Consider the following 27,553-nt stretch of genomic DNA (forward strand, 5'->3'; position numbering starts at 1 on the left):
TGTTTTTTGTTGGTTTGCTTTTTGTTTTTTCCTAGCCTCAGCAATGAACAAAAAGACCCTCCTATTTATATTCATCACAAATCCCTTAGAAGTTGGAGATCAGTTTAGGGATATAAAACTCTTTCTAAAGTGCAAATGTTCCCATCTACCCTAGCAAAGCACATAACAATTTATACAGATTCTGTAAATTGTTTTAACCTGAATTGGCCCTGGAACGCATCAAACCAATCAGCTAATAGGAGTTGTTTGGACAGGGAGAAAACCCTGTGGAAGGGGAGTTATGTAGGCGAAGGTTGGGCCTGGGCATTTGTGTTCTCATTCATTCACTCATCAATTGCATATTAATTGAGTGCTTACTAAGTATAAGATTCTTTGAGAGGTGCTTGGGTAACATAGGGATAAATAAGTCTAATACATATTTGAACATCAAGAACTTCATAGCATAGTGGAGGAAACAAACAGGTAAGCGATGAACATACAAGGCAGGATGAGCTAAGTGCTTATGAGATCTATAAGGGACAGTACAGGGGGAGCCCCTGAGTGAGGAACAACTGATCCTGATCAGGAGGAAGGGAAGGGAACTAACACTTAATGAATTCCTGCCCTGTGGCTGGTGTCAGGCCTCAGGACACTACCCACATTATTAAAAAGGGGGATATTCAAGGTGAGCTTTAGAAGACAAGGAAGACTCCAGAGGTCTGCAGTCAGGACAGGAACCCCTCGTTCTGTTCTATAGAAAAGCAGAGGGATCAAGATGAACCACACATGTGAGTATGGCCTGTGGTCTGGTGTGGTCAGAGTGAAGAAAGGTGCATGCGGTTATGACACCTCATCTACTTCTGAAACAGTAGGCCTGGAAGAATGGGGGCTTTGGAAATCAGAGGGTGGCTGCATAAAAGCCCTGGCCCCATGGAGGGGACAGAGGGGAGGCAAGGGCAGAGAGGCTGACCAAAAAGGCAATCTTAGAGACAAAGGGGGATTCTGCAATAGTGGCCTGGTGACTTTCGCAGTGATTGCCATGCAGAGACCTCTCAATTGCAAAAACCAACCAACCAACCAACCAAGTGACCCCTCCCCCTCAAAAAACACGTGTTGGTCGAATTGAATCTTGTAAGCTATATTCAGCATACTGTGGGCTTCATATCCAGGTTTTTAAAAAGAAATATATATATAACACACACACACATATATAAGGGACTTGAGTGTCGATGGATTTTGTTCTGGAATCAATTTCCCTTGGATACTGAGGGACAACCGTGTCTTGAAAAGATGTCCAAATGATTCTAATGAGGAATCTGGATTGAGCCCTACTGTCTTATATAGACCTAAGGGCAAGATAAAGTCCTTTAGTGTCTACAGCATGCCAGGTACATTACATCGTCTCCTCTGTTCCTACAATCACCTTGTAAGTTAGGAATTCTTTCTCTCTTTTAAAGATAGTCACGAAGGCTGAGAAAGGTTAGATACTGTCAAGTTTCCAAGGTTATACAGTCTTTGGTTTGTTGGATTTGTCTAACTTTGAGGCAGGGGACTTCAATTAATGGTCTGCAAAGCCTTTATAGCTCCCCTCACCAGCCTCAGAATTCTCAGCTTGGTGCCTCTTGCCCTTTTCAAAATAGATCTTTAACCCAGAATTCTGCTTCCTTCTTTCTACCTTTCTCATTCCCTCCCAGATCCCTATCTCTGTTGGTTTTAAATTGAGGGAATTTTTTTAAAAAGGCAACTTTTCCTCTCAGCTTAAGAAAACTTCTCCTAAAATAAGCTGTTCTATTCAGCTATATAAATTAAGTCATTCTTGGTACTTTTATAGGTCATCGGATATAAAATTTTGTGCTCTAGTAATTCAGAAAAGACTCAGCTCCAGAATATAAACTATGAAAGCAAAGATTTACATAAATTACCATATTAATATTCATATTTAAAGTTCACAGCTTATCCAAAACAGAAAGATAAGGAAATAATTTCAATTATAGCAGAGCATCCATTTTTTTTTCATGTTGTTTAAATATCTGATATGCATTTAGGAAGTGCTGGGTCAGTGGGACCACAGCTAGATTTTACTATACTTAACTCCTTGAATGCCATAACAAAGCTTTCAAAAATGTCTTGTTCAGGATTAAGCCCACTGGGATTTAGAGAAGGCATGAGGTTGAGGGAAGGGGTTTGATCAAAAGTGGGGTCAGGGATGGAACTGGAGGTAAAAATATTTGTTGTTCTACTATTGCTCATTAAAAAAAAGAATGTTTTGACACTCTGACATGGGCACTTTGATGAGGGCTCTATCAACATGACCCTGTCATACTGGCCTTATCACCACGTTTCACTTCAGTGGCAATGAAACTGATGTGAATAACAAAATTTAGGGAGCCAACAAGGGCAAGAGTGGGAAGAAATGACAAGGGGAAAGTGAGATGCAAATAAGAATAGTGGGGGGCCCAGGGGAGACCAGCTGGTGTTGCTGAAACTGGCATGCGCCACTTTTGTCAGCCTTACAGGGCTCCTTGGTGGGCTTGTTTAGGGCAGCTTTCTACAACGTGGTCTTTCACAAGGGTGTTGGAAGACAATATTAGAAGCTCTATTTATATTTAACTCATCCTTTTTTAGCATCTACTTTTCTGTGTTTGTTTTGTAATGTGCATTATAGATTGGCACAATGGTATATGCTTATGATTTATGAATAAATAAATGGACGTTGTGTAATAAAAGAATTTGGCTGGTTTTTGTCCCCAACTCCTGAGAGGTAACCTTGGTATTTTTCAAGTGACTGGAGTGTCTTTGTTATTCATGGTGGGCCCTTTAAAGCAAATCAGATAGTTAATGCTAGTGAGATAACTCAGGATGAGAGGGGGCCATGCCAAAAAGACCAACTGTGTGATTAGATGGTTGGCATTTTGAGTCAGGTGATATCAGGCCATCCTCTGAGGAGGGGAGGTGGGTTGGAAATTGAGTTCAACTATATGGGCAATGATTCAACCAGTCATGCCGATGTAATAAACCCCCAACAAAAAACTCTGGACACGAAAGCTTAGGTGAACTTCCCTGGTTGGCAATCTCCTGCACATTGTCACATATCAATGTGCCTGGATGGTGATGTGTCCCTGAGGACGACAGAAGCTTTGCATGTGGAACACTCCCAGATCTTGCTCTATGCATTTCTCTCTTTGGCTGGTTCTGATTTGAATCCTTTTGTTATAATAAAACTATCATTGTAAGTATAGCGCTTTCCTGAATTTTGTAAGTCATGCTAGTGAATTATCAAACCTAAAAGTAGTCATGGGAAATCCTGTATTTGCAGCCTGCTTGTCAGAAGTGAGAGTGGTCCTATGGATGACAAACTGCTATGTAGTATCTGAAGTGAGGCAATCTGGAGGAGGACAGTGCCCTTAACCTTGGCTAACTATGGGTAGACATATATTGGAATGACTACCAAAAACTTTTAATGGCTCTAAGTATTTGGTTCAAAAAAAGTTTGAAAACCACCTAGGACACCACTCAGGCCTTGAGTCATCTCCTCCCTCACCTGCCATCCAGTAGCTGTTGCTTTCAGTATGCTATGGGAAGGAAAACTATAAAAAAAATTCGTTTGATATATACAAATTACATTTGGATCACAGGATACAATAGACTTTAAATAAGAACTTTTGCAGCAATATGGATGGACCTAGAGATTGTCATACTGAGTGAAGTAAGTCAGACAGAGAAGGACAAATATCGTATGATATCGCTTATATGTTGAATTTTAAAAATTGGTACAAATGAACTTATTTACAAAACAGAAATAGAGTCACAGATGTAGAAAACAAACTTATAGTTGCCAAGGGAGAGAGAAGTGGGGAGGGATAAATTGGTAGATTGGGATTGACATATACACACTACTATATATAAAATAGATAACTAATAAGGACCTACTGTATAGCACAGGAAACTCTACTCAATGCTCTGTATATGGAAAAAGGATCTAAAAAAATAGTGGATATATGTATATGTATAGCTGATTCGCTTTGCTGTACACCTGAAACTAACACAACATTGTAAATCAACTATACTCCAATAAAAATTAAAAAAAATAAATAAAGAAGGAACCACAATGAGAAAAAAAAAAGAGAACTTTTCTAAAAGGTATTCTGTGACTAAAGAACACGAGGTTGAGGGCATGGAGAATGTGGCATGGTTGGGCTGCTTATAACTCCTTTTACTTACACCATAATTCTTGCTCTTGCTTTGGAAATTGATAGTATGAGAAGGAAAAGGTACATGACAATACTTAATATGGGGCTCTGTCTAAATTTAATGGAATCAGTCATCATACACCATGACCTATCTTCTCCGGTGACAAAACATAATCCTCCCATAACTAATATTGTGCTATTTTTCTAATTTTCTCTTTAGAATAGTTTCCTTCAATGTATATTAGTTTTTAAGGAGTGGGTGTGTAGGGGAGTTGGTTTACAACTGATAATGAGGATAATTATCTCAATCAACTGGACTACAGAGATAAATAACCAAGGCCACCCCAACGTTAAATGAATAAATAGGGCTCCAGAACCCTCCAGCTAGACTGGGGAGCCCCACATTAGGCAAATAGTGCCATAGATTTAGAAATAGGTAAGATTATCTCTGGGGTTGTATCAACTTAGACTGAGAAGATTTGGCCTTTACTCATTTCACAGTGCAGTGGCTCAGTGCATATTATTTGCTGACTGGACAATTAGAAAATGAGGACCAGGACTTCCTTGGTGGTCCAGTGGTTAAGAGTCCACGCTTCCAATGCAGGGGGCCCGGGTTCAATCCCTGGTCAGGGAAATAGATCCTGCACGCTAGAACTAAGAGCCTAAATGCCGCAACTAAAGATCCCGCATGCCACAATGAAGATCCCACGTGCTGCAACTAAAAAAAAAGATTCCTCATGCCACAACTAAGACCCAGTGCAGCCAAATAAATAAATACATACATATATATTTTTTAAAAAGAAAAGAAACTGAGGACCAACAGTATGTGTCATAAAGTACTAAACATTATAACTATTCACTGAGGTTGGAAAGCAGACTTGATGGAGATTACATTCATGATGGAAAATACTAGTAAGGTTCAAGTAAGGCATGAGCATAACCATTCATTTTTAAAGCCTAAAACTCTGTTTTCTAAATAGGATCATCAACAATCCCACACATTTTCTTTTTCATTAACAATATTACCCAGAAACCAAGCTGAACATCTAGAACTAGGAAATGAGCTCTTACCACAATCTCCTCTCTGAGGAGTTATGTGACAGGTATAATTAGTGTCCTTCAAGACAAATCCACTCCCCAAAGACAGGCAACTAATTTCAAAGAAAAGAAGGTACAATAAAATAGATAGAAACCAAGAAAATCCTGTGAGAAAATAACAGTATTTGCAATAAACATTTTGACACACAGCTGCACATAAGGAGCTGCCAAGAAGTCTATTTTCAGAGTATAAGTGAAGCAGAACAAATAGCAATCATATTTATATAATATCTTTCATCCAAGAGACCAAGTCTTTTATTTAATCTTTATAATCCCTATATAGCCTATCTTAGGTAAAGCTGCAGGAACAAGAATTTAGCTTCTAGCCTTGACTTTAGTGTCAGTGTTTATGGAATTATAATTACCACCTCCAAGTACAGATGAGGTTAGGCGACAAAACACAAAGTCAGACGGGACAGGCATCTCTATTCCCCTAGCTCCTTCTCTGTACATAATCAGCACATTAACTGCTAATATGTGCTTCATGCTTCAGTCTTCAAGCCTTTTGCTATTTCCTGGATCACCAAAAAAAAAAAGAAAAGATTCTCTGTGACCAGAACATAAGCCCAGGTTTGCCCTCTTTGGTCTGGGCAGATATTGAGTAAACTTAAGTACTTAATTAAAACATCTTTAATTCCAGGCTTTACATTTTTTAACATGTCTGCATTCTTCATGGAGCTAATTCTGGGCCAGAACTAAGTCCAGCAAATGAAAGAATAAGTGGAAAAAACAAAGAAATAAAAAAAAATCCAGAGACAGAAAGTTGGTTGATGGAACTTTGAGGCCATAAGAGATGAGTAAATATTTCTCATTGAGTTAGATGACATTTCTGGCCATTTTTAGGTGCCCCCAAATATGTGTTGTACATTTATTGTTCTAAGGCATTCCTCACATATACTCTCCCCTCCAAAAATAAAGATAAAAGAGGACCATTTTAGGGTTGGAATCAGGGTTAGTTCCTACAGGAACTAACCAGGTAACTTCAAGTCACTTTGCCCAGTATGGAAGATGAGACACATTTTGATTTCTCTTCATCAATTCTACCTACATATCAGCTCCATCTTACTGAGAAGTTGGAAGGTCTTACAATATAGACAAAAGTTTGGTGAGATAGGCAGTACCTCCCTACACACTTGAACTGAGAGCACTGATTTATTTTCTTCAAAATATTCTGATATTGTTGTGGCCCTTGGTCATCAACTTTTTGTAGGACATGTAATTGATATGTGCCTGGGACTGTGAAGACTATGAAGAAACAAAATGAGTAAGATCTAGTCCTATATACCTCTCTTTCTGTCATTCATACATTCATTCATTCAACAAATATTTATTGAACATCTAGTATGTGCCAGGGACTATTCTAGACACACAGATATAATACTGCATAAAAGGGACAGAGATTTGCTAGTCTATGAAGCATGCTTGCTGGGGAGACAGATGTGGTAAATAAGTCAATTAGAAAATATATTAGAGAGTGGTAAATGCTATGGAAACAACATAAAGCCAAGAAAGGGGATACGGAGTGCTAAAGAGGGTTGCAATATAAAATAGGGTGGGAGGGGCACACCTTGATGATAAGGTGATGTTACAGTGAAGAATGGAAGCCGATGAGGGGAGAGCCATAAAGATACTTGGGGAAGAGACTTCCAGGCAGTAGAAATAGCAGGAGCAAATGCCCTGAGGTAGAAGCATGTCTGGTATGCTCTAGGAATGGCAAAGAGGCTGGTGTAGCCCAGCCAAGAGGGAGAGCAGGAGAAGGTGAGGTCAGAGAGGCAGTGGGTAAGTTGTGCAGGGCTTGTAGGCTCTCGTAAGGGCTTTGGCTATAATGCAGAGGAGGTGGGATGCTGTGAATATTTGTAGCAGAGGAGTGACATGATCTGATTTACAGTCTGAAAAGCTCATTCCATCTGCTCTGCTGGGAAGATTCTGGAGGCTAGGGCAGTGCTAGAAGCAGGGAGACCAATTAGGCTATTGTAATAATCCAGATAAGAGATGATGGTAGCATAACCAGGGTGGTAGCAGCATGTTATGGCTTGAATTGTATCCCTTCCCCAAAATGTTAAAGTTCGAATCCTTAGTACCTATGAATGTGATGGTCCTTGAAAATAAGGTTTTGCAGATGATCAGATTAAGATGAGGTTGTTGGGTGGGCCCTGATCCCATAGGATGGTGTCCTTATAAGAAGGAGAAATTTGGGCACAGAAAGAGACACATATAAAGGGGAGATGATATGAAAACACAGGGAGAATGTTGTCTACAGGCTAAGGAATGCCAGAGGGAGAGAAGCATGGAAGAGGTTCTCTCTCACAACCCTCAGAAGGAGCCAACCCCACCAACACTTTGATCTGGGATTTCTAGCCCCAGAACTGAGACATTTCTGTTTTTGAAGCGCTCAGTCTGTGGTACTTTGCTACAGCAGCCCTAGCAGGCTAATACACAGTGGAAACAGGGAGGGGCGGGGTGGTGGTGGTGGAGTGGTGGGATTTTGAATATATGATTGGTTCTTATTATTCACGGATTCCATATTTTTGATTTGCTAAAGTTTATCTGTAACCTCAGAATAAGTACTCATGGCACTTTCACAGACATTTATAGACATGAGCAAAATGATCAGAAATCCGAGTGGCCCAAACACGTACTCTTAGTTGAGCTGAACAAGGGCATGTTCTGCCTTCTTGTTTCAGCTCTCACCCTGTAAATAAGTGCCCTTTCACAATACATTTAGAGTCATACTCTTCACAGTTTAGTTTTTTTATTGATGATTTTGCTGTTCAATATGACCTCCAAGCATAATGCTGAAGTGCTGTCTCATGTTCCCGAGTGCAAGAAGCCTGCAGTGTGCCTTACAGAGGAAAAAGGTGTGTTGGATAAGCTTCACGTCAGCATGAGTTGCATTGCTGTAGGCCATGAGTTTGATGTCAGGAATCAACAATATATATTAAACACAGTGTCTTGAAGCAGAAACACACCTAACGTAAGGAATGTATTGATCGGCTGGCAAACATGTTGTGAACAGAAGCTCGCAGGAACCTAACCCCATACCCCCCCAGTGGGGCAGATTCTATACTCACTAATTCAACACTCTTGATAACTTTATAGAGCATAACCACCTCGAAGGACAGAAGAGATGTATTTTGAAATTAGAGCCAAGATAATAACAGTATTTTTTTTTAAAGGACTGGATGTGGGCTCTGAGAAAATGAGAAGTTAAGGTTAACCTCAATGTTTTTGGATTGATAAACTGCAAAGATGGAGACAGAAAAGACAATGGAGGGAACAGGGTATATTTTGTTTTTGTTTTTTGGGAAGGAGCTGTGGATTAGGAGCCGTCTATCTTATAAATATAAACTTGAGCTTAAGTTGGATGATGTGAAAATTTCAGAGGAAGAAAACTGTTTTATGGCTGGGTCCAAGCAGCAGTAAGAAATGTAGTCATTAAGATCCAGGGAGAGGAGAGACACCTCGATGCCCAGTGTGGGGTGGTGGTAAAACTCGGGGGTCAGACGTCTGTGCTCTGCTCCCACCACTGCCCCCTCCAAGCTGTCACAGAACTGACCTTGTAGCTGAGAAGACCTTGAACAAGATTAGGAAGCTCTGAACAAAGGCTTAGCAATTGCTCATCATATCTCAGCTGTTATTACCAGGCTAAAATTCTTTCATATTGAATATGAGGTCACCTTCATTTAAGACCATTATATATTTTTGGAGAAAAAGAAAGAGACAGAAAACTGCAGAGGAAGAGAATATTTGAAGGTGAAATTTCATTCCAGTTCCAGCACATCTGCAATAGTACCCTGAATGTCATGGAAATGAATTATTTAAAACTGGTGGGATGATGGTGTCAGACTTTTATCCTCAGTCTGGCGGTTTTTTAAAAAAATATCAATCTGCTCACCAGATTTCCTGCCTTAAAAAAAACCTTATATTTATAGTTTCTCATTGTGTCATCAAAAGCAGAACGTAAATAAATAAGGTGGGGGAAGTAAACCAAAGACAATCTCCTACAGGAAATACAGCAGCTTGTGGCCATGCCATACTTAGAACAGAAATGCATTTAAAGTCAGGAATGGGGAAGAATTTAAATCAAGTTAAAATTCTCTGCAGTGTGTATAAACATTTGAGTTTTAGTGCTAGACATTCAGGAAGAGCCTGCACAGCAGATCCGAATTCCATATACCTGGAATCACGCTCCCACTGAGACCCAGGAAACTCTCTAGGCCACAACTCCTCTGAGCAACATTTCAAAGGCAGTGAATTTTCAGTGGTGATCTTCTGTTTCTAGAACTATCTAAATCTATTTGGGCCTTGTCTCTCTAATAAATCATGCATTTATTTCTTAAATCAAAGCCCATCGGAGGATTCAAACCACAGAATGTTTTCAAAAAAGAGGTAACCTCTATTTTCTCAAAATTATGGAGTCACTAAATTGCTGCTCTTGACTTTGAACTCCACACAGCTGTCTCCTTAACAAACTGCAGGTTGGAGCAAATGGGGATCTGGCCAATTAGTCTAGTTACTGACCACGGTGACACACAGTTTCGCCACCTGGACAAAGCTGAAGAACACTGTAAACCTTGTTGAGCATCCAAAGTGATTGTTTAGAGCCACTTTACTTCCCTGTGTCTTTTTAAAAAATATGCCAACCAATTCAGATAACCTTACTAGATGTGCACTTTCCATGCGGGTTTCACTCACTTTCAATAAATAATTCTTGAGCAGCCACTCAGTGCCAGGCCCTGGGGTAGGCAAGGAGATATAAAGGCGAAAAAGAGAAGGCATAGCCCTTGTCTTCAAGGAACTTGGAATCCAGCAGGAAACCATAAAATGAAATAGGCATTTACTTTATAAGATAAACCAGTGGTGGTGTTTCAAGAGCCTACAATAGCAGCAAGTAAACACATCTGGCGTTGAAAAAACCTATCAGAGGAAATGATGGTCAAGCTGAGATCTAAAGGATGAGAGGACATTAGCTTGATCTGTGTGAGGGTTGGAGGGATGTGGTTCCTTGTAGAAGGCAGGGCATGTGCAAAGGCCTCTTCTGAAGAGGAAGAGAAACCCACAAGTATACGGAACCTAGAAGTATTCAAGGAACTGAAAGAAGTTCAAAAACTGGAAAGACTTTGGGGAGGGGGAAGGGTAAGCTGGGACGAAGTGAGAGAGTGGCATGGACATATATGCACTACCAAATGTAAAATCGATAGCTAGTGGGAAGCAGCCGCAAAGCACAGGGAGATCGGCTCGGTGCTATGTGGCCACCTAGAGGGGTGGGATAGGGAGGGTGGGAGGGAGACGCAAGAGGGAGGGGATATGGGGATATATGTATATGTATAGCTGATTCACTTTGTTATATAGCAGAAACTAACACACCATTGTAAAGCAATTGTACTCAGAGATGTCAAAAAAAAAATTGGAAAGACTTTAACAAGCATAATAATACAAGGTCAGCATCTGGTTTCCAAAGTATTGGATGCAGTATAAGCAAGCACCTGAGGCCCTCTTCAGAGAACATAAGCTCAAACTGCCTTCTATCTAAGGTATAACATAGAAAAATGGAATTTAGGGAGGATAGTCTAGGTAGCATGGAATCCATGCATTCCCTTGAGCGGTTACCATTTGATTCTTGGATCGTCTGAGACCACAAGAAGTCTATGTGCTTGGATTATATTTTCCGAGCCTCCCACAGGGGCCTTCACTGAACATACTCTGTTTGTCTTCTATGTTTTAAAGACACTATAAAAAAGGAGTCTCATGAGGTCTTTTTAGTACTAGTTGTGAAAGCCATTGTTGACATAAACCCAATGTATTCCCAAATTAAAGATATTTCCAGCAGAATTTAATAAAAAAAAAAGCAACTTTCTTTGCCCTCAGGGATTGGTATAGTAATTTTTACCCCTTCCTATATTGAGAGCTATTAATATTGTAATACAATATTACATCAGGTTTAATTATTTTTTTCAGCCATGGTTTTCACCTCGGTTTTAAAGAGTCACAGAACCAAATTTTGTTTTAAACACAAGAGCCATTTTGCCCTTTACACTTCCATAAGCTTTAAAATTCTCTATCAGACACCCTCAAACTTATGTGCCCCCTCAAATTCTTCTGGACTCACCTGTCTGAAAGGCCAGCCACTCATTCCATTCCATTCCTGCAAGGGCTCTGCTCAACTGTCACCTCTGTTATCAGCATGACATGGGCATGACCCAAAGCAGCTCACCTCAGGCTAATGCCACACAGCTCTGCCTTCCACAGTGAAGCTTCCCTGTTGTCACTGAAATGAGTCATCCACGGATGTGTAACACAGAAATGTGGAGGAGTTAAAGTCTGAACCTCTGACCAGTAGCAGATAAAGGCTCATGGGGAAATTCTTCTCCCTTCTTCTACCTGACAGTCTCTCTGAAGAAGTTCCTGTGAGACCTGTGGTCAGTTGCGCTTGATACCAAGTGGTGACTGGTTTGCCAGACGTCCCCTGGTATTGCTTCCCCCTTCTCTGTGCCACTCACCCCTTTCTTCTCTCTTGCTTCCCTGAGACTGTACTTCCCAGCAAAGTATTAGCATTTAAGCTTTTCCCACCCTGTTTCTAGGGAACTAGGGCTAAAACAATATTCCCTCCTGATTTTTGGGGTCACTCTCTACTCCTATTTTATTAAGCATATTCTATGTATCTTTTGTGTTTACTTCTTCACATTCTTTTTGAAAATGTGTAGACTCAAGATAAACTTATAAATAAGATCAGTGAGCTTCATTTTGTATTAACTTTACAGAACTTGGCTAAAGAGAGTATTTTAATTTAATTTAATTTCTCAAATAAAGTTCTACTGGAAAATTCAAAGTACAGTCTAACGTGTTTTCAAAAAAGGGACAGCCTCTATTTCCTCAAAACGATTTGTTACTTTGCTGCTATTCTCTCTAAATCTCTATACTTGCTTTCTTAACTGACTAGAATTTATGTGTAATTAAATTTTAAGAAACTATTCACTTCATCTAAATCTTCCTACAGTTAGTTAGTTTAAGGATTTTACTGAGATCACAGCCAACAAGCATTTTCTTTTCTTTCTATATAATGAAAGTACATTTTGTTGAGAAGAGTATTTGAAACTTTAGCTGCAAATACATTTCAATTAATTTTTCTTTTGCTATGTATGTTTTTCTGTATTTTTTCTAGCCTTAAGGTCAGTACTTGGATACCAGTAATTTAAAGAATCTGTTCCTTTGTACTTGTTTTGCTTAGGAATACCTTATTTCTTGTTGTAGAAAGGCATCGTGGAATATCAGCAAGCCCCTCCTTCCCCACTGCTGCTGGACAATACTGTATATGTAAGCAAGTTAGTACTGCTGAACTGGATTTTTTTCCCCAAACAGGTTTTTTTTCTTACTATACAACTCTATTTCTATTCCTTAAACATTTCCCAAGGTTTTTGATGGGCCGAGTTCATTAATTAACAGTAATTTTTAAAATACCCATTTTGTGCTAGTTACTACATTAAGTAGGAAATACAAAATTTTTCTCTACAAATAGTTTATATTCTGTTAGGAACTTAAGACAACTATATACCTAACAACAATAAAAAGTTGAATATAATATCACCATAGCAGCAATACACATATGATATTAAATCTTTGCTGGGAGGAAGAATAGAACCATTAATTCCTATGTTGGTCTGAAGTAATTTCTATATTTTTTTTGTTGGGATATCAAGGAAGTATGTGACCCTCTATAGTTCCTTGGATCATCCATTCAAAATACATATTGGATTAATGTGGTATATATATACACAATGGAATATTATTCAGCCTTAAAAAGGAAGGAAATTCTGACATATGCTACTTCATGGAATGAAACTTAAGAACATTATGCTAAATGTAATCAAAACTACAATGAGGTATCACCTCACACCGGTCAGAATGGCCATCACCAAAAAATCTACAAACAATAAATGCTGGAGAGGGTGTGGAGAAAAGGGAACCCTCTTACACTGTTGGTGGGAATGTAAATTGATACAGCCACTATGGAGAACAGTATGAAGATTCCTTAAAAAACTAAAAATAGAACTACCATATGACCCAGCAATCCCACTACTGGGTATATTCCCTGAGAAAACCATAATTCAAAAAGAGTCATGTACCACAATGTTCATTGCAGCACTATTTACAATAGCCAGGACATGGAAGCAACCTAAGTGTCCATCGACAGATGAATGGATAAAGAAGATGTGGCACATATATACAATGGAATATTACTCAGCCATAAAAAGGAACGAAGTTGAGTTATTTGTAGTGAGGTGGATGGACCTAGAGTCTGTCATACAGAGTGAAGTAAGTCAGAAAGAGAAAAACAAATACCGTATGCTAACGCACATATATGAAATCTAAAAAAACGGTACTGATGAACCTGGTTGCAGGGCAGGAATAAAGACAGAGATGTAGAGAATGGACTTGAGCACACGGGGAGGGAGAAGGGTAAGCTGGGATGAAGTGAGAGAGTAGCATCGACATATATACACTAGCAAATGTAAAATGGATGGCTAGTGGGAAGCTGCTGCATAGCACAGGGAGATCAGCTCAGTGCTTTGAGATGACCTAGAGGGGTGGGATAGGGAGGATGGGAGGGAGGCTCAAGAGGGAGGGGATATGGGGATATATGTATACATATAGCTGATTCACTTTGTTGTGCAACAAAAACTAACATAACATTGTAAAGTAATTATACTCCAATAAAGATATAAAAAAAAGAACATTATGCTAAATGAAATAAGCCAGTCACACACAAAAAAGGAAATACTGTATGATTCTACTTATATGAGGTACTTAGAGCAGTATGAATAGAGCAATCATATTCATGGACATAGAAAGTAGAATAATGGTCCAGGAGTTGGGGATAAAGGAGAATGGGAAGTTATTTAATGGGCACAGAGTTTCAGTTTTCCAAGATGAAGAGTTGCGGAGATGGACTGTAGTGATGGTTGCACAACAATAAGAATGTATTTAATACCACTGAACTGTGCACTTAAAAATGATTAAGATTGTAAATTTTAAGTTTTGTATATTTTACCACAATAAAAATTTAGAAAAAATTTTAATAAAATTGTACTGTATTCAGTACTAGGGAAAAGAGATGAATGAACTCACACTGCAATACAGAAGACAAAATGTAATCAGATAAAAACAGAGTCTGCTAGGTTTTTTATGTGGTCTGCAGAAAGTGCTAGTGTGGCATGGAAGCAGAGATATGGGAGTGAATAGCATTGTCCACTGGGAATGGAAATTGTGGTGGGTGGGAAACGAGACAGTGGTATCTTCAAAAGATTCATAGAAGCGTTGTTATTTGAGATGGCCTTTAGAGGAGAATAAGAATTTAGAAAGATAGCAGAGAAGGTATTCCAAGCAGAGGAACAGAGTTATTGAAAGAATGGAACATTAGTAAATTGAGAAAAGTTCTGTCTGGTTGAAACCTAGGACCAGTGGAGGAGAGTGGTAGATGATGTTAATGGAATAGCTATGAGGAGGCAACACTGCCCACCACGTTAGAGGGTGTGGACTTCATTCTCAATCAATGGTCTTAACCAGAAATGGGCATCAGGAGCACTTTTAGAGCCGGCACACATAATATACCAATATTTATCACCACAGACTTGGTTTTGTTTGTATAGAGTGGAGCCTGGGCTTCTTCATGCTGTCAAGGCTCCACAGTGATTCAGAGAGGCTCCCAGAATCTCTACTATAAGTAATAAGACATTATGAAAGGTTTTATTATTAAGATGAGAGACATTACTTAGCTCTGATGGCAATACGATAGATGACCTGGAGAAGGTGGGACTTGCCAGTAAGCATACAAGGTAGAAAATTCCTAAAGTGCTGAGAGCTATGGTTCTTAAAGAGCTCAGGACAGTCTGAATTTAGACAGTGGCTGTAGGGACAAAGGCCTTCAGAAAGTTAAAACTACTGGACTTGGTGGTCAGTGAGATGTAATGGGTAAAGAGAGAGAAATCAAAATTAGAGCTCAGATTTCCACATCAGACAACTGGGTGCAGGTGGATCCACTAACTGAGATAGTAAATATTGGCACAGGTACTAACTACGACATCTGGCAGATTGACTGTCAAAGAGTAGGTGCTCTGGGCTTCCCTGGTGGTGCAGCGGTTGAGAGTCTGCCTGCCGATGCAGGGGACACGGGTTCGTGCCCCGGTCCGGGAGGATCCCACATGCCGCGGAGCAGCTGGGCCCTTGAGCCATGGCCGCTGAGCCTGCGTGTCCGGAGCCTGTGCTCCGCAATGGGAGAGGCCACAACAGTGAGAGGCCCGCGTACCGCAAAAAAAAAAAAAAAAAAAAAAAAAAGAGTAGGTGCTCAATAACTGTTGAATGAATGAAAAATCCCTAGTAAACCAATGATTATACAGTTGTGGATGAAAACATGACTAAGAGTTGGTTTATGGATAAGCTTTGTTGGGTTTTGACAAATCTAGATATCTGGGGGAGGTGGAGTGCAAGGTTGTGAAAAAGAAATGCAAAACAGAGGGTACCATCAAAACACAAAACCCACAAAGGTTGGAAAGTTTAGGCTCGGTTCCAAAAACAGTGAATGGTTCAGTTTGGCTTTAGAATAGTGAGAGATGAGACTGTAAAAACATAGGGACTCCATGATGTCGTATGTCTAAAAGTCAGTCTGAGGAAGTTTTAATTAATTAAGGAGGTGATGGTAAGTCATGGCTTTTGGGCAGGAGTCTTCCATGATCTTTAGGATCATGTTCTTTTGGGAGACTCTTATAGCAGCAGTGGAGTAGGATGGGTTGGGATGGGAAGAAATCCAACAGGGAAAAGATCGGTTAGAAGGCTATTATAAAGGAAGAAGCAAAAGATAAGAAGAAGAAGCTGAGCCATGATGGTCACGTGATTTCTCAGGCAGGAGCAGATTCAAAGGATAGTCAGGAAAAAATTAATATGCAAGATCAGGCCCCAGAATAGGATGGATGGAAGTTAGAGCTGGATACACGGTGGAACCTGGGTGGCAAAGCATTGTGGCCTCAATGAACAGCAAAAATTGAAGTCAGGAAGGTGAGCAGTTTCAGGTGAAGACAATTGATTGTGAGATGGCAGCAGGATGTCCAGGTGTATAAATATTTCGGATACCAGGAAATGCAACAATGCACTTCACAAGACAGACTGGGGCCCGATAGTTAAACTTGGGAACCATCTGGTGCAAGTGATAAATGATGTGCACAAGTGGATAAGATGGCCAAGGAAAAAGAATAAGCCCAAGAAAAAAGCCATGAGAGGATGCTTACCCTTTGCTGGGTGAGGGAGGGAGTGAAAGCTAGGAAGTAGAAAGAGGAGAGGTCTGAGAGACACAAGAATAATCTGGGAAATGTGCCTCTAAGACAACAGGAAACAGAATTTCAAAGGAAAGAGTGGGTAAATAGAATCAAATAGTTAGAGAACTGGAGGAGGTAGGGGAGAAGTGAGATAGGGCACATGGTCTGTTGACAGGTGAGGGAGCCTGGGTGGGGTTGCAGAGGGAAGGCGTGGAGGAGGGCATGAGGAAGCTGCACTTTTCCACAGTGTTTCTGATGTGAGAGTCAGAGGTACTGCTAGGATGGCTCTTGGCACTGTTATCATTTGGTTTCAAAGAACTCAACAGATCCATCTCCTCTCAACTGTCATATAACGTTCATTGGAACAATGGGCCAGAGCTATGGGTGCAAACAGATTTAGGAACCCTGATGTCTGAAATCTAATTCATGAACACTCCTGGGTCTTATCATTTCCTGAGAGGAAATAGTCAAAGTTAAAATGACCATTTTGTATGACAATATGTGTGCTAGAGCGATGTGTGGCAATTAACTGGATAGCACCACGGTATTCATTGAACCAACCTTTTTGTTACTAATTTGAAATGCTACTTTTATCATAAACCAAATCCCATGTGGCTTTGTGTCTATATCTGGACTCTCTATTTCATTCCATTCTATACCAAACCTCCTGGTATTTGATTGGGATTGCCTTGAGTTTATGAATTTATTTGTGAAGAACTGGCATTTTTTACAATAGTCAGTCTACTAAAAAGAGAGGTACTTAAGCCTTCTTCTATGCCCCTCAGTTGAAGATAATTATTTTTTCATGGAGGTACTAAGCTTGTCTTTTTCAGTTTACAGCTATATATTTCCCTTTTGAGCTGCTATTGTTAGTGGTATTATTACTATTTTTTTGTATTGTAAGTGTGTGTGTGTGTGTGTGTGTAAATAAGAAAGATGTAGGTGCATTTTCAGATAAGCAATAAAATTTTTAAAGAAACAATCTAAGGCAAATTGAAATTTTTAATAGCATCTGACCTTCACTGAGCTGATACACATATAAAAAATCATTTTGGATAATACTATCATGTAAAACAGAAAAAAATGTTTATTTTACCTGTGTATTGCTAATTTTTCCTTCAATAAGACAAGCCATGACTGTATTTGGAGTTAAAATGTGGTGTCTGTTTAGTCCTGGTCCTACCAGTGAGCTCGCTTTCCTCCTAATACCACACAAAGCCCAACTAGACTCTGGCTCTTTCCACAGAAAAGTAGCCCTGTTCCATCCTGCTGCTTTAATTCATGCCCATGCCCATGACCATCAGTTTTTCAGTGTCTCCTCCTGCGGTGCTGGTGGAATAGGCTGAAGGAGCTGCAGCCACAGCAGTCAACCTCCCATAGCAAATCACACAGACAGAGGTGTTTTCACATGGTTTGATGTAGCTGGGAGTCAAGAAAGGTTTCAGTTTTTTCTTTTTCCTCATCCCAGTCCTTTGGAACTTTTCAATTTGAAGAAAAACTGAAAACTATCTAACAAATCCAGATAAGGGGTCAGCAAACTTTTACGGTAAACAGCCAGACAGAAGATGTTTTAGGCTTGGGGGCTATATAGTCTCTGTTGCAGCTACTTAACTCTGCTGTTGTACCATGAAAGTAGTCATAGACAATAAGTAAATGAACGTGGCTGTGTTCTAATAAAACTTTATTTATAAAACAAGTGGTGAGCCAGTTGTGGCTCATAGTCCAGATTTGGCCTATGGTTCATGGTTTCCAGATTCCTATTTTAGACCAGTATGCTTGCAGACCATTCATTATCTGTACTTCAAAAAATCAAAAGCAATGTACTTGTCCCCATAGAACTAAAGATCACAGGATGCAAAGCATTAGAGTGAACAAAATAGAGCAAAATCATCAAAATGATTTCTTATCAATCCTTAAGTGAGTCTGAGCATAGCTAGCCCTTGTTTGCTGTATGAAACACAAGTGGGATCACAGTATATAAAAATACACATATTACATTGTGGTGTGATCACTGCTTTGAGGAGGGAGAGAGAAGTGAATGAAAAAAAGTCATTATTAGAAATGCGAACATTTGCTCTTACTTACCAATCCTGTACTGCGTTGAAGGATTCTTCATTTGTGATGTCATACATTAAAATAAAGCCCATGGCTCCACGATAATAGGCTGTGGTGATAGTCCTGTATCTTTCCTGGCCTGCTGTGTCCTACAAAATAAAAATAATAATCTGTCAAAAAATGAGGCAATACACCTTCTGGGATGTGATTAATTATTCCCCAAATAGTCATAACAGAGAGTCTAAACTGTATTTACAATGTATAGCTATATATGTTTTTCAGTCTTGTTTTTCCTAATGCTATTCATATGGCCACTCTGCAGTATTATGAGCAAATCCCTTTTTTTTGGGGGGTGTAAAGAACTAGCTCAAAGTCCCTTCTACATATGTTCATTCCCATTAAGGATCATTTAACTATAGAATAGAAAATAAGAAAGATCATACATATCAAAATCTGTGGCTTTTGTAGAGTTTAAAACCAGAAGAGTACATTAGCTCCATCATTATGTATTTACTGTCTATCTGTTAAGTACAAGCCTCTGTGGGGGAAAAAAAAGAAAAGGACCTTTTATGAAAAGGTCCCTGCATTTAAAAGCATGCAATGTAGTTTCCAGTTATTCAATGGTAAAATGACAATTAAAATACCTACTTTGTGTGGGTGTTTGAGTCGGACAGATCTGGAGTTCCCACTCTCCCATTAGAGAGCTGGGGGGGACATGCACAAGCTGCTGAGCCTCTAGTAACTTAAACCCCCCTAAAGTCTAGCATGCTTGTTAGGGTGACATGAAATAATGCATGGAAAGTGCTTCACAGAGCCTGACACAAAAAAAGTGGCCAATAAATGGTAAGAACTGGCTGTTATTCCTGAAATTTGGGAAGACAAGGCTAACACAGGATGGTAGATGGCAACTTACAAATGCAGGGGCTCAGGGCCTGCAAAAGAGTCTCATGCAGCAGTGAAATCTGAGAATCAGAGGCAGCTACATCACTGAAATGACCTATATAGGTCACAGATACTGCACAGTGTAGTTGAAGAAATTATTCCTCAATTCAACTAACTCTTGCTCCTTTGTCGTCTCAGGATCTGGGGTATAACTTATAACCCAATGCTCCTTGGCTTCCCCCTTCACCACTTTCCCAGGGGATTGGGCTCTGATTTCTCTGTCGTAGTATTCTAGGTGCTTAGCATTTTGGACAGAAATGTCACCTTCTTTCTGATTTCAGTCTGGGTCCTCTTTCTTCCCTTCTCCCAGAGATGCCTCCTTTGTATACAAAGTGCATCCCTAAGGCAATATTAATAGGTCTTGAAGGGAAAGCGAATGTGTTGGATGATTCAAGAAGAAGTTCCTTTAGCATCAAAATGAAGTGAACATCTCCTGGGTCTCACTCTTAGAACAGGTTCATGTTGGACACACTGTTCCTCACCCGTAGGTACCCTCCTGCTCAGATGCTTGCACTCCACCTCGGACTAACAGTTGGAAACTCAAGAGTGCTCACAATTTTCTCCTAATTCGTGTGGTTTACCCTATTTGGCCCCTGAAAGTTCAGAGAATGGTAACCAAAGAAGGCTGAGGAAATCAGCAAATGATTCCAGGAGGATGTGGACGTGTGAAATAAAACTTGAAAATTAGCAAAGGGTGTGACTGTTCATGAGCAACAATTATACTCTACACTTGGAGCAGGGATAAGGCTGGCCTGATTAGAGGTGTTTATTAGGTAATATTATTGAAAGAAGTTTCCAAAGGTAAGATAAAAACAGATTATGGTACCCAAAATAGCAAAAATGAAGCAAAACAAATGAGGAAGTTCTTTCAGAACATACCACTAATTGGCAGAAAATAAAAAGGAAAAGTCTAGATTTCACCACGTGAAAATGTGACCACTCCTTGAATATAAAAAAAATGCTATGAAGAAAATTGAAATGATATATAATCAAATGATATTTGAATATTTTACTGTACTTTGCTTAGTATTTTATAAATATGATGGTATAGATATTAGAGATAAACTTGGAAATCAAAAACTGCATGTAATTGGGACAATCATACAAATTTATTAGACAGAAAGAAGCCAATCTTGAGCTTATTTGCATATTTTTGGATATTCGTTGGATATGATTCCATTAACAGTATATCCAACTGTGAAATGAAGGAGAAAGAGAACCAAATGCCCAAAGACTGTGTTTAAAAAGCATGGTATAATTAGAGATTGTGTAATATATTTTAGCTCTCTGGGGAACAGAACCCCTTATAACTAGTCATTCTATTTTAAAACTTAGGCACTTTTGTCTTGGGTTCATATTTTTCAGAATACATTATCTATAAAATTACCATTTTTTTTCCTACTGTGAAATAATTTTAAATAGCTTTCTTTATCTCTTGCTAAAATATCTTTTTGGCATTGACTGAGTAGCCTTCTTACAGGTTAGGGACCCCCTTCCTGCTGCTTTCTCTATACAAAAGACAGCTTTCCCCCAATTTCTCAATAGAAGAAAACAGCCAATATGCCCGAGGCACTGCTAAAAGGTGACCCAGACCCTTCCTGTCAAGCATGTCTTCAATACAGACACTAAATAATGTTGTGTTGAAAACCTATGACATTTTCTCTCTCTTCTTGACCTCTTCCAGTGATGGCTTCCTCTTTCAGAAGATGTTAGTTTTATTTTGACAGTAAAGAAACTAGATCTAGCGTTATAAAACATATCAATTTCACACTGGAAGTGTATTTAATCTTCAAGGGAGCAGAAATCTAGGTCCCGTTACATTATGATTGAGATGTTACAGGAAACCACGGGGTTGGATAGCCATTACGTATCAAAATTTTAAAACAGAGAGAGGGGGACAAAAACAGCTTTTAAGAAAAAGAAAAAAAAAAGAAGCTTTCAGACAGCACTTAAGTCACAGCAAGGGGCAGGACCTTCCACAAGATTCTGACTTGAACCCAGAAACACAATCTCATTAGAGGTAGTTGTCACCTCAGAGCTCTCAGGGAGAATAAGAAATTGCACCAAGTAGGGGAAGTGTAGTAAGAAATACAAAAAGGAAATTTCCTTTCCAAATGTAAAGAAAATAAAAAGAGTAAAACTAAGCTAATAAACAGACACTAGTTGGCTCTGCATTGGTTTTGAGTACCGAAAACAATTTTAAGATTACAAACTCACTAGCATTTTCTCTCCCATTATATTAGGAAGAAAAAGGAGTCAGAAAAAATACTTCATTACATTTGACATTTACTAATAATGATAGGTTATATTGGAAAGAAAAGAACATTTATAATGTCAAGTGCCACTAACGTAATTGAATGTGAGAATCTCAAAAGGTAACTGACTAAAATGGTACTTCTCAATCTGCTCAGGAAAATGGCTCTAAACTCTGGCTTTGCCTTGTTGCTCTGCCCAGTTACTTCTAATAACTGGAGATACCTGCTGGTTTTCTATAAATGTAGGCTTCTGGTGATTGAAAAACACAACAGGAAATCTTTCACAAAAAAAGGGATAAAAATGATTTTAAAATGAAAGCTTTCTTCCAAGAGAGTTAGCTTTCATTTTTCTCTCTTTTAAGAAAAAATAAAATCATCTTAGCTGGCTTAAATATTTTGACTTCTCAATCATGTTTTTAGGAGGAATTTTTGGCTTAAATGATAGGTTTGATTAGCAAATACTTGAATATCTGTCAAAAAAGAGCTCTAAAATGGAAAACATTAGCAGTTTGATAGTAGTAGCTAGGAACGTTTTCAGTTTGAATTTTGGCATTTTTGTCTGTTTTTGCCTTATGTTTTCTTTCTCTGGTGAAACTTTTTTTTTTTTTTCTTTCTTTTTTTTTGCGGCACGTGGGCCTCTCACTGTTGTGGCCTCTCATTGTTGTGGCCTCTCCCGTTCCGGAGCACAGGCTCCGGACGCACAGGCTCAGAGGCCATGGCTCAGGGGCCCAGCTGCTCCGCGGCATGTGGGATCCTCCCGGGCAGGGGGCACGAACCCGTGTCCCCTGCATCAGCAGGCAGACTCTCAACCACTGCGCCACCAGGGAAGCCCACATTTTATTTTTTTAACTGCATGTAGTGCATTCTCAAACACTTCTGAGGTCACACAGAGATAATGTGCAGTTTTAGGATTGAGCAAATAGCTTTCATTTGTAAAATCTGGGTTATACTGTAATTTGTTTTTGTTCTGGTGGTTACTTCTCTCTGTATTAGATTAAAGGGAAAATGGAAGTAACCATTAGTAGAGAAACATAACTCAAATAATACCACTACCATCAAAATACATTTATTGAATGTCTAGACAGAGAAAAATAGATTGAAGGACAGACAATCCTGATACATGATAAAGTAGGTAATTTTATAGGTGGAGAAACCAAACCAGAACACATTGGTGTTAACTGATCAACAAAGGTAATTTAATTAAGCTAAAGGAAATAATATGTAATAATCCAAAGAGGAAATCAACAGCAATGTAGGATGAGAACACTGCAACATAAGACATAAAACGCATTTTATCTAGTGAACTTCTAAATAGACACAAATATGTGAAATGGAATAAACACTCAGTCATTTAGCATTCAAGCAAGTCGCAATGTTTTAACTTGTACCTTGCTACCTTCTACCTGTAGGAATTATTTTGAATCATCAAAGGAAGATTAAATGATGCTCAATATAATTTAATATTAATGCTGATTGGGTGATTGATTCATTCATTCAATAAACAATAAGTGAACACCTATTACCAGTTACGGACTGTGATAGATATTTATTAAATTTATTTTATGTATTCTAGACGTATTTTTGTATATTTAAAAATTCTACACTTTAAAAGCATTTCATTAATCAGGATAACATATTCCTCACATGTCTACAAAATATTAGACATGAAATATCATTTCTAAAGAACCAGACAGCATAGCAATTTAAAATTGTAACTGAGACCATCTGCTCAGTGGTGAGGTTCTCCAATTCATAGTCACAGTTATGGGTTGTACTGTGTTCCCCGCCCCCTTCAAAGTATGTGAAGTCCTAACCCTAGAACCTGTGAATGTAACCTTATTTGGAAATAGGGTCTTGGCAGATGTAATCAAGTTAGGATGAGTTCATACTGGATTACAGTGGATTCTAATCCTATGACCAGTGTCCTTTCAAGAAGAGAAAACAGAGACACAGAGAAGGCCACGTGAAAGCAGTAGCAGAGACTGAAGTGAAGTATCAACAAACCAAGAAATGTCAAGGATTGCTGGCAACCCCTAGAAGCTAGGAGAGAGGAATGAAATGAATTCTCCCCCTAGAGTCTGAGAGAGAGCATGGCCCTGTGATACCTTAATTTAGGACTTCTAGCCTCCAGAACTGTGAGACAATAAATTTCTGTTGTTTTAAGTTTGTGGTACTTCATTACAGCAGCCGTAGGAAACTACTGCAGTCATCGACCCCAGTTTGTAATCTTCATGATCAGGGCAAAAGCAATATAAATTTCACAGCTATCCACATACCCCTTTACTACTTTACAGGAGAGAAAATATAGAAGATTAACGGTAGTCTTATTGAGAAGCCTAACATAGTCTCACGATGTTATGCTAAAATGCATAACTATATTCCATTTATGAAAAACTATTTCTATTCAAAAAAGGTGAGTTGATATATCTTATTGCTTTAAAAAAGTAGATCTTAAATATACATGAATACATACATATATTGTTCTTAGAAGGACAGAGCACCATTGCTTGAAGCGATACACATTATATACTGTTTCACGTTGGAATTTCATCCCCCAATTTTTGAAATGCTGTTACAGAAAAACCTAAAGTCATAACATACACTGAGACACTACTCTCCAAAACAACAGAAACAACAAAATGCTTATTATTATACATGACTTCTTTTAGGTGATGTTACTTTCCTCCCAGTTGTATTTATTTTTTAATTTCCATAAATAGGCAGGCATAAAGCAGCATTGAACATAGTCTGATAAAAATAGTAAGCAAAACAGGAAGCTCAAATATTTTATGCTTTCTTGTTGCATGCTTATTTTTGGAATAAGAACTTTTTTTCCTTACAGCAGTTAATCTTCCATTAAAATGAAATTTACAAACCACTTTTCCCTACTGATCTTGTACAGTCAGTTTTAATTCATTTACAGACACTTAGTTATACAAGCATCTGTAAATGAAGCTCACATTTTAGAAAAGAGTTCTAATAAACTGGCCTCTAAATAGTTCTTTGATCAACGTAGATGTTCTTCTTACCTACTGTCTTTTATCCATCCTCTTCACACCGGCCTATTTTATTGATCAGATTTTCTTGGCATGATGTTTAGCTTTGAAATACCCAAAGCTTCATTTTACAATGGCATCCACTTCCAAGTAAAACCCTAATAAAATAACCCTGAGGCACAAGGATAAAACTTGACCTATTATTTCTTGGCAGTGTTACCATGGCAATTCATCTTTCCTGGAAGAGAGGAACGGTTGTATATACCTCTTTTATAGGGGGCCTTAGACTCTATTGTCAGTGAGAACCTAACACATCTACCAATTGTGTGTTTCTGCTCATGAAAGTTGGAGACACTTTTCAGTAAACTCCATTTCAATGCTCAGATGAACTCTCTTCAAGACTTTAATAAAATTTACAATCAAAAGCATGTAAAGGCATCTTCACTCATTTAAGAGCTTGTTATCTAAGCACAATTAACACAAAGGCAGAGAAAGGTGCCATTTTTTCTTTCTTTCTTTTTTTAATTTATTCATTTTTCGCTGTGTTGGGTCTTTGTCACTGCATGCAGACTTTCCCTAGTTGCAGTGAGAGGGGGCTACTCTTCGTTGTGGTGAAAGGGCTTCTCATTGTGGTGGCTTCTCTTGTTGCAGAGCAGGTCTCTAGGTTCACGGGCTTCAGTAGTTGTGGCACACAGGCTCAGTAGTTGTGGCTCGCAGGCTCTAGAGCGCAGGCTCAGTAGTTGTGGCACACAGGCTTTGTTGCTCCGCGGCATGTGGGATCTTCTTGGACCAGGGCTCGAACCGGTATCCCCTGCATTGGCAGGAGGATTCTTAACCACTGCACCACCAGGGAAGCCCTGCTTTCTTTCTAATTAATCTTTTCGACATTCTTCTTCTCAGTGGGATTTTTTTTTTTTTTTTTTTTTTTTTTTTTTTTTGCTGTACGTGGGCCTCTCACTGTTGTGGCCTCTCCCATTGCGGAGCACAGGCTCCGGACGCCAGGCTCAACGGCCATGGCTCACGGGCCCAACCGCTCCGCGGCATGTGGGATCTTCCCAGACCGGGGCATGAACCCGTGTCCCCTGCATCGGCAGGCGGACTCTCAACCACTGCGCCACCAGGGAAGCCCACCTCAGTGGGATTTTGATTATGCTCAACTTTGTCAAAACCTAGGGCATAAATATTTCAATTCAGGCAGCTTGGAGCTTTTAGTCAAAATCGGTGATTGTTTTTCTTCACAGAATGCAATTCAAAATGCTTGCCAGCAGATCAAGTGTTCTGTGTTTTAAAGGATAATAGGCTTTTGAGTGGGATTCTTATTGTTGCCCTAAAAGTGGCACTAAGACTCCAACCAAACTTCTTACAAAGGAATGGAGCTTTCACTTGCACAGCCATGTGCCAGTTGGTTGGTTGGATGGATGTCTGCTTAGGCAATGGAATTGCTGATCTGTGCTTATGTAGGGGTATTAGAGACCTAGAGAGAGACGGCAGGGTTGAGGAGGGGGAGGTGGTAGAGGAGCCCGACTTCCCACAGGTTAGCAATAAACACCACAGCAGGCAGCTGCTCTTGAGACATCTTGCCATTAACCCACCTCTGAGAGGGCTGTCTCCTGGAGGAGGCTGGGGAGGCGATGGGGAATACTAACAGGGGCAAGAGGGGTCAGAAGGAATGTTAACAGGTTCTGGCTGAATATCTGGCACATTTTAGCTGTGTGAACTTGGTTATCTCACTTGCCCCTCTGGGCTTTGATGTCTTCATTTGTAAATGAGAAAATAAATTTTCTAAGTCTGTTTCAGCTCTCAATTCATATAATGTCTTTAAATACATTTTCCCCTCTTCTAGGATTTTTGGGCTAGTGCATCAGAATCTTTTTACTGGTGAAATCTGTCCATTCATATTTACCGTAATTACCACTATCTTTGCATAGATGTTTCCTATCTTATTTTATATTTGGCTTGATTTTCCTGTAATTCTTTCTATTCATTTCCTGCTTTCTCTTTGGCTGAATGTTTTTCACTTTTTTCTAATTTTATTCTTCCCTTTATTAGTTTGGAAGTTATACCTGCTATATATAAAGTGATTATTAAAATTTCAAAATTTGTGTTAAAAAATTTAATTATATCTTTATTTACCCAAATTCAAATATTTAGAATAATCTGTCAGTCATCCCTTCCCATTCTACATAATAATGTTGTACAATGTTCCATATTCTAATAATATCTTGACTTTTTACCCCCTGTATTAGACATTATTATGTTTTACGTAGACATTATTCATTTATATTTATCCTACGTTTTCCAGTTTCCCTGCTCACAATTTCTTCTTATCAATACATATTAAACTACGGTTCCATACTTCTGAAGTGCATTCTTCAGAAATCTCACCAGTGAAGGTCTTTTGATAGTAAATATTCTCCTCCTGCATGTCTGAAGATATATTTATTTAGCCGTTATTCATGAATAATATTCAATAAATATATATTATTGGGTGTAAATTCTAGTTATACTCTATCTGTTCTTTATAGCATTATGCTATTGTTTATAGACTTCAGTTGATACATTCAAAAATATGCTATCATTCTAATTATTGTTCTATTTTAGGTAAACTGTTTTCTCTGAAGCTACTGTTAAGAGTTTCCCTTCATCTTTGGTGGTCTTCAGTTTTGCAAAGACGTGGCTACACTTAAAATTCTTTTATTTATGTTGCTTGGGGTTCACTGTGATTCCCTATT

At 39.0% G+C, this 27,553-nt stretch overlaps 1 protein-coding gene across 1 annotated transcript in view; it reads right to left on the bottom strand.

Annotated features, from left to right (window-relative positions):
• RAB3C (RAB3C, member RAS oncogene family) overlaps positions 1–27,553 on the bottom strand; it is a gene marked incomplete at both ends in the record, with an annotated part of 311,597 nt that overhangs the window by 158,742 nt on the left and 125,302 nt on the right. The window contains one exon of the mRNA XM_079703446.1: positions 18,659–18,777. Coding sequence (XP_079559572.1) covers positions 18,659–18,777 — 119 coding nt within the window. The remainder of the gene's footprint in view (positions 1–18,658; positions 18,778–27,553) is intronic.

Source organism: Hyperoodon ampullatus (genome assembly GCF_949752795.1).
Source record: "Hyperoodon ampullatus genome assembly, chromosome: 4".
Taxonomy (NCBI): domain Eukaryota; kingdom Metazoa; phylum Chordata; class Mammalia; order Artiodactyla; family Ziphiidae; genus Hyperoodon; species Hyperoodon ampullatus.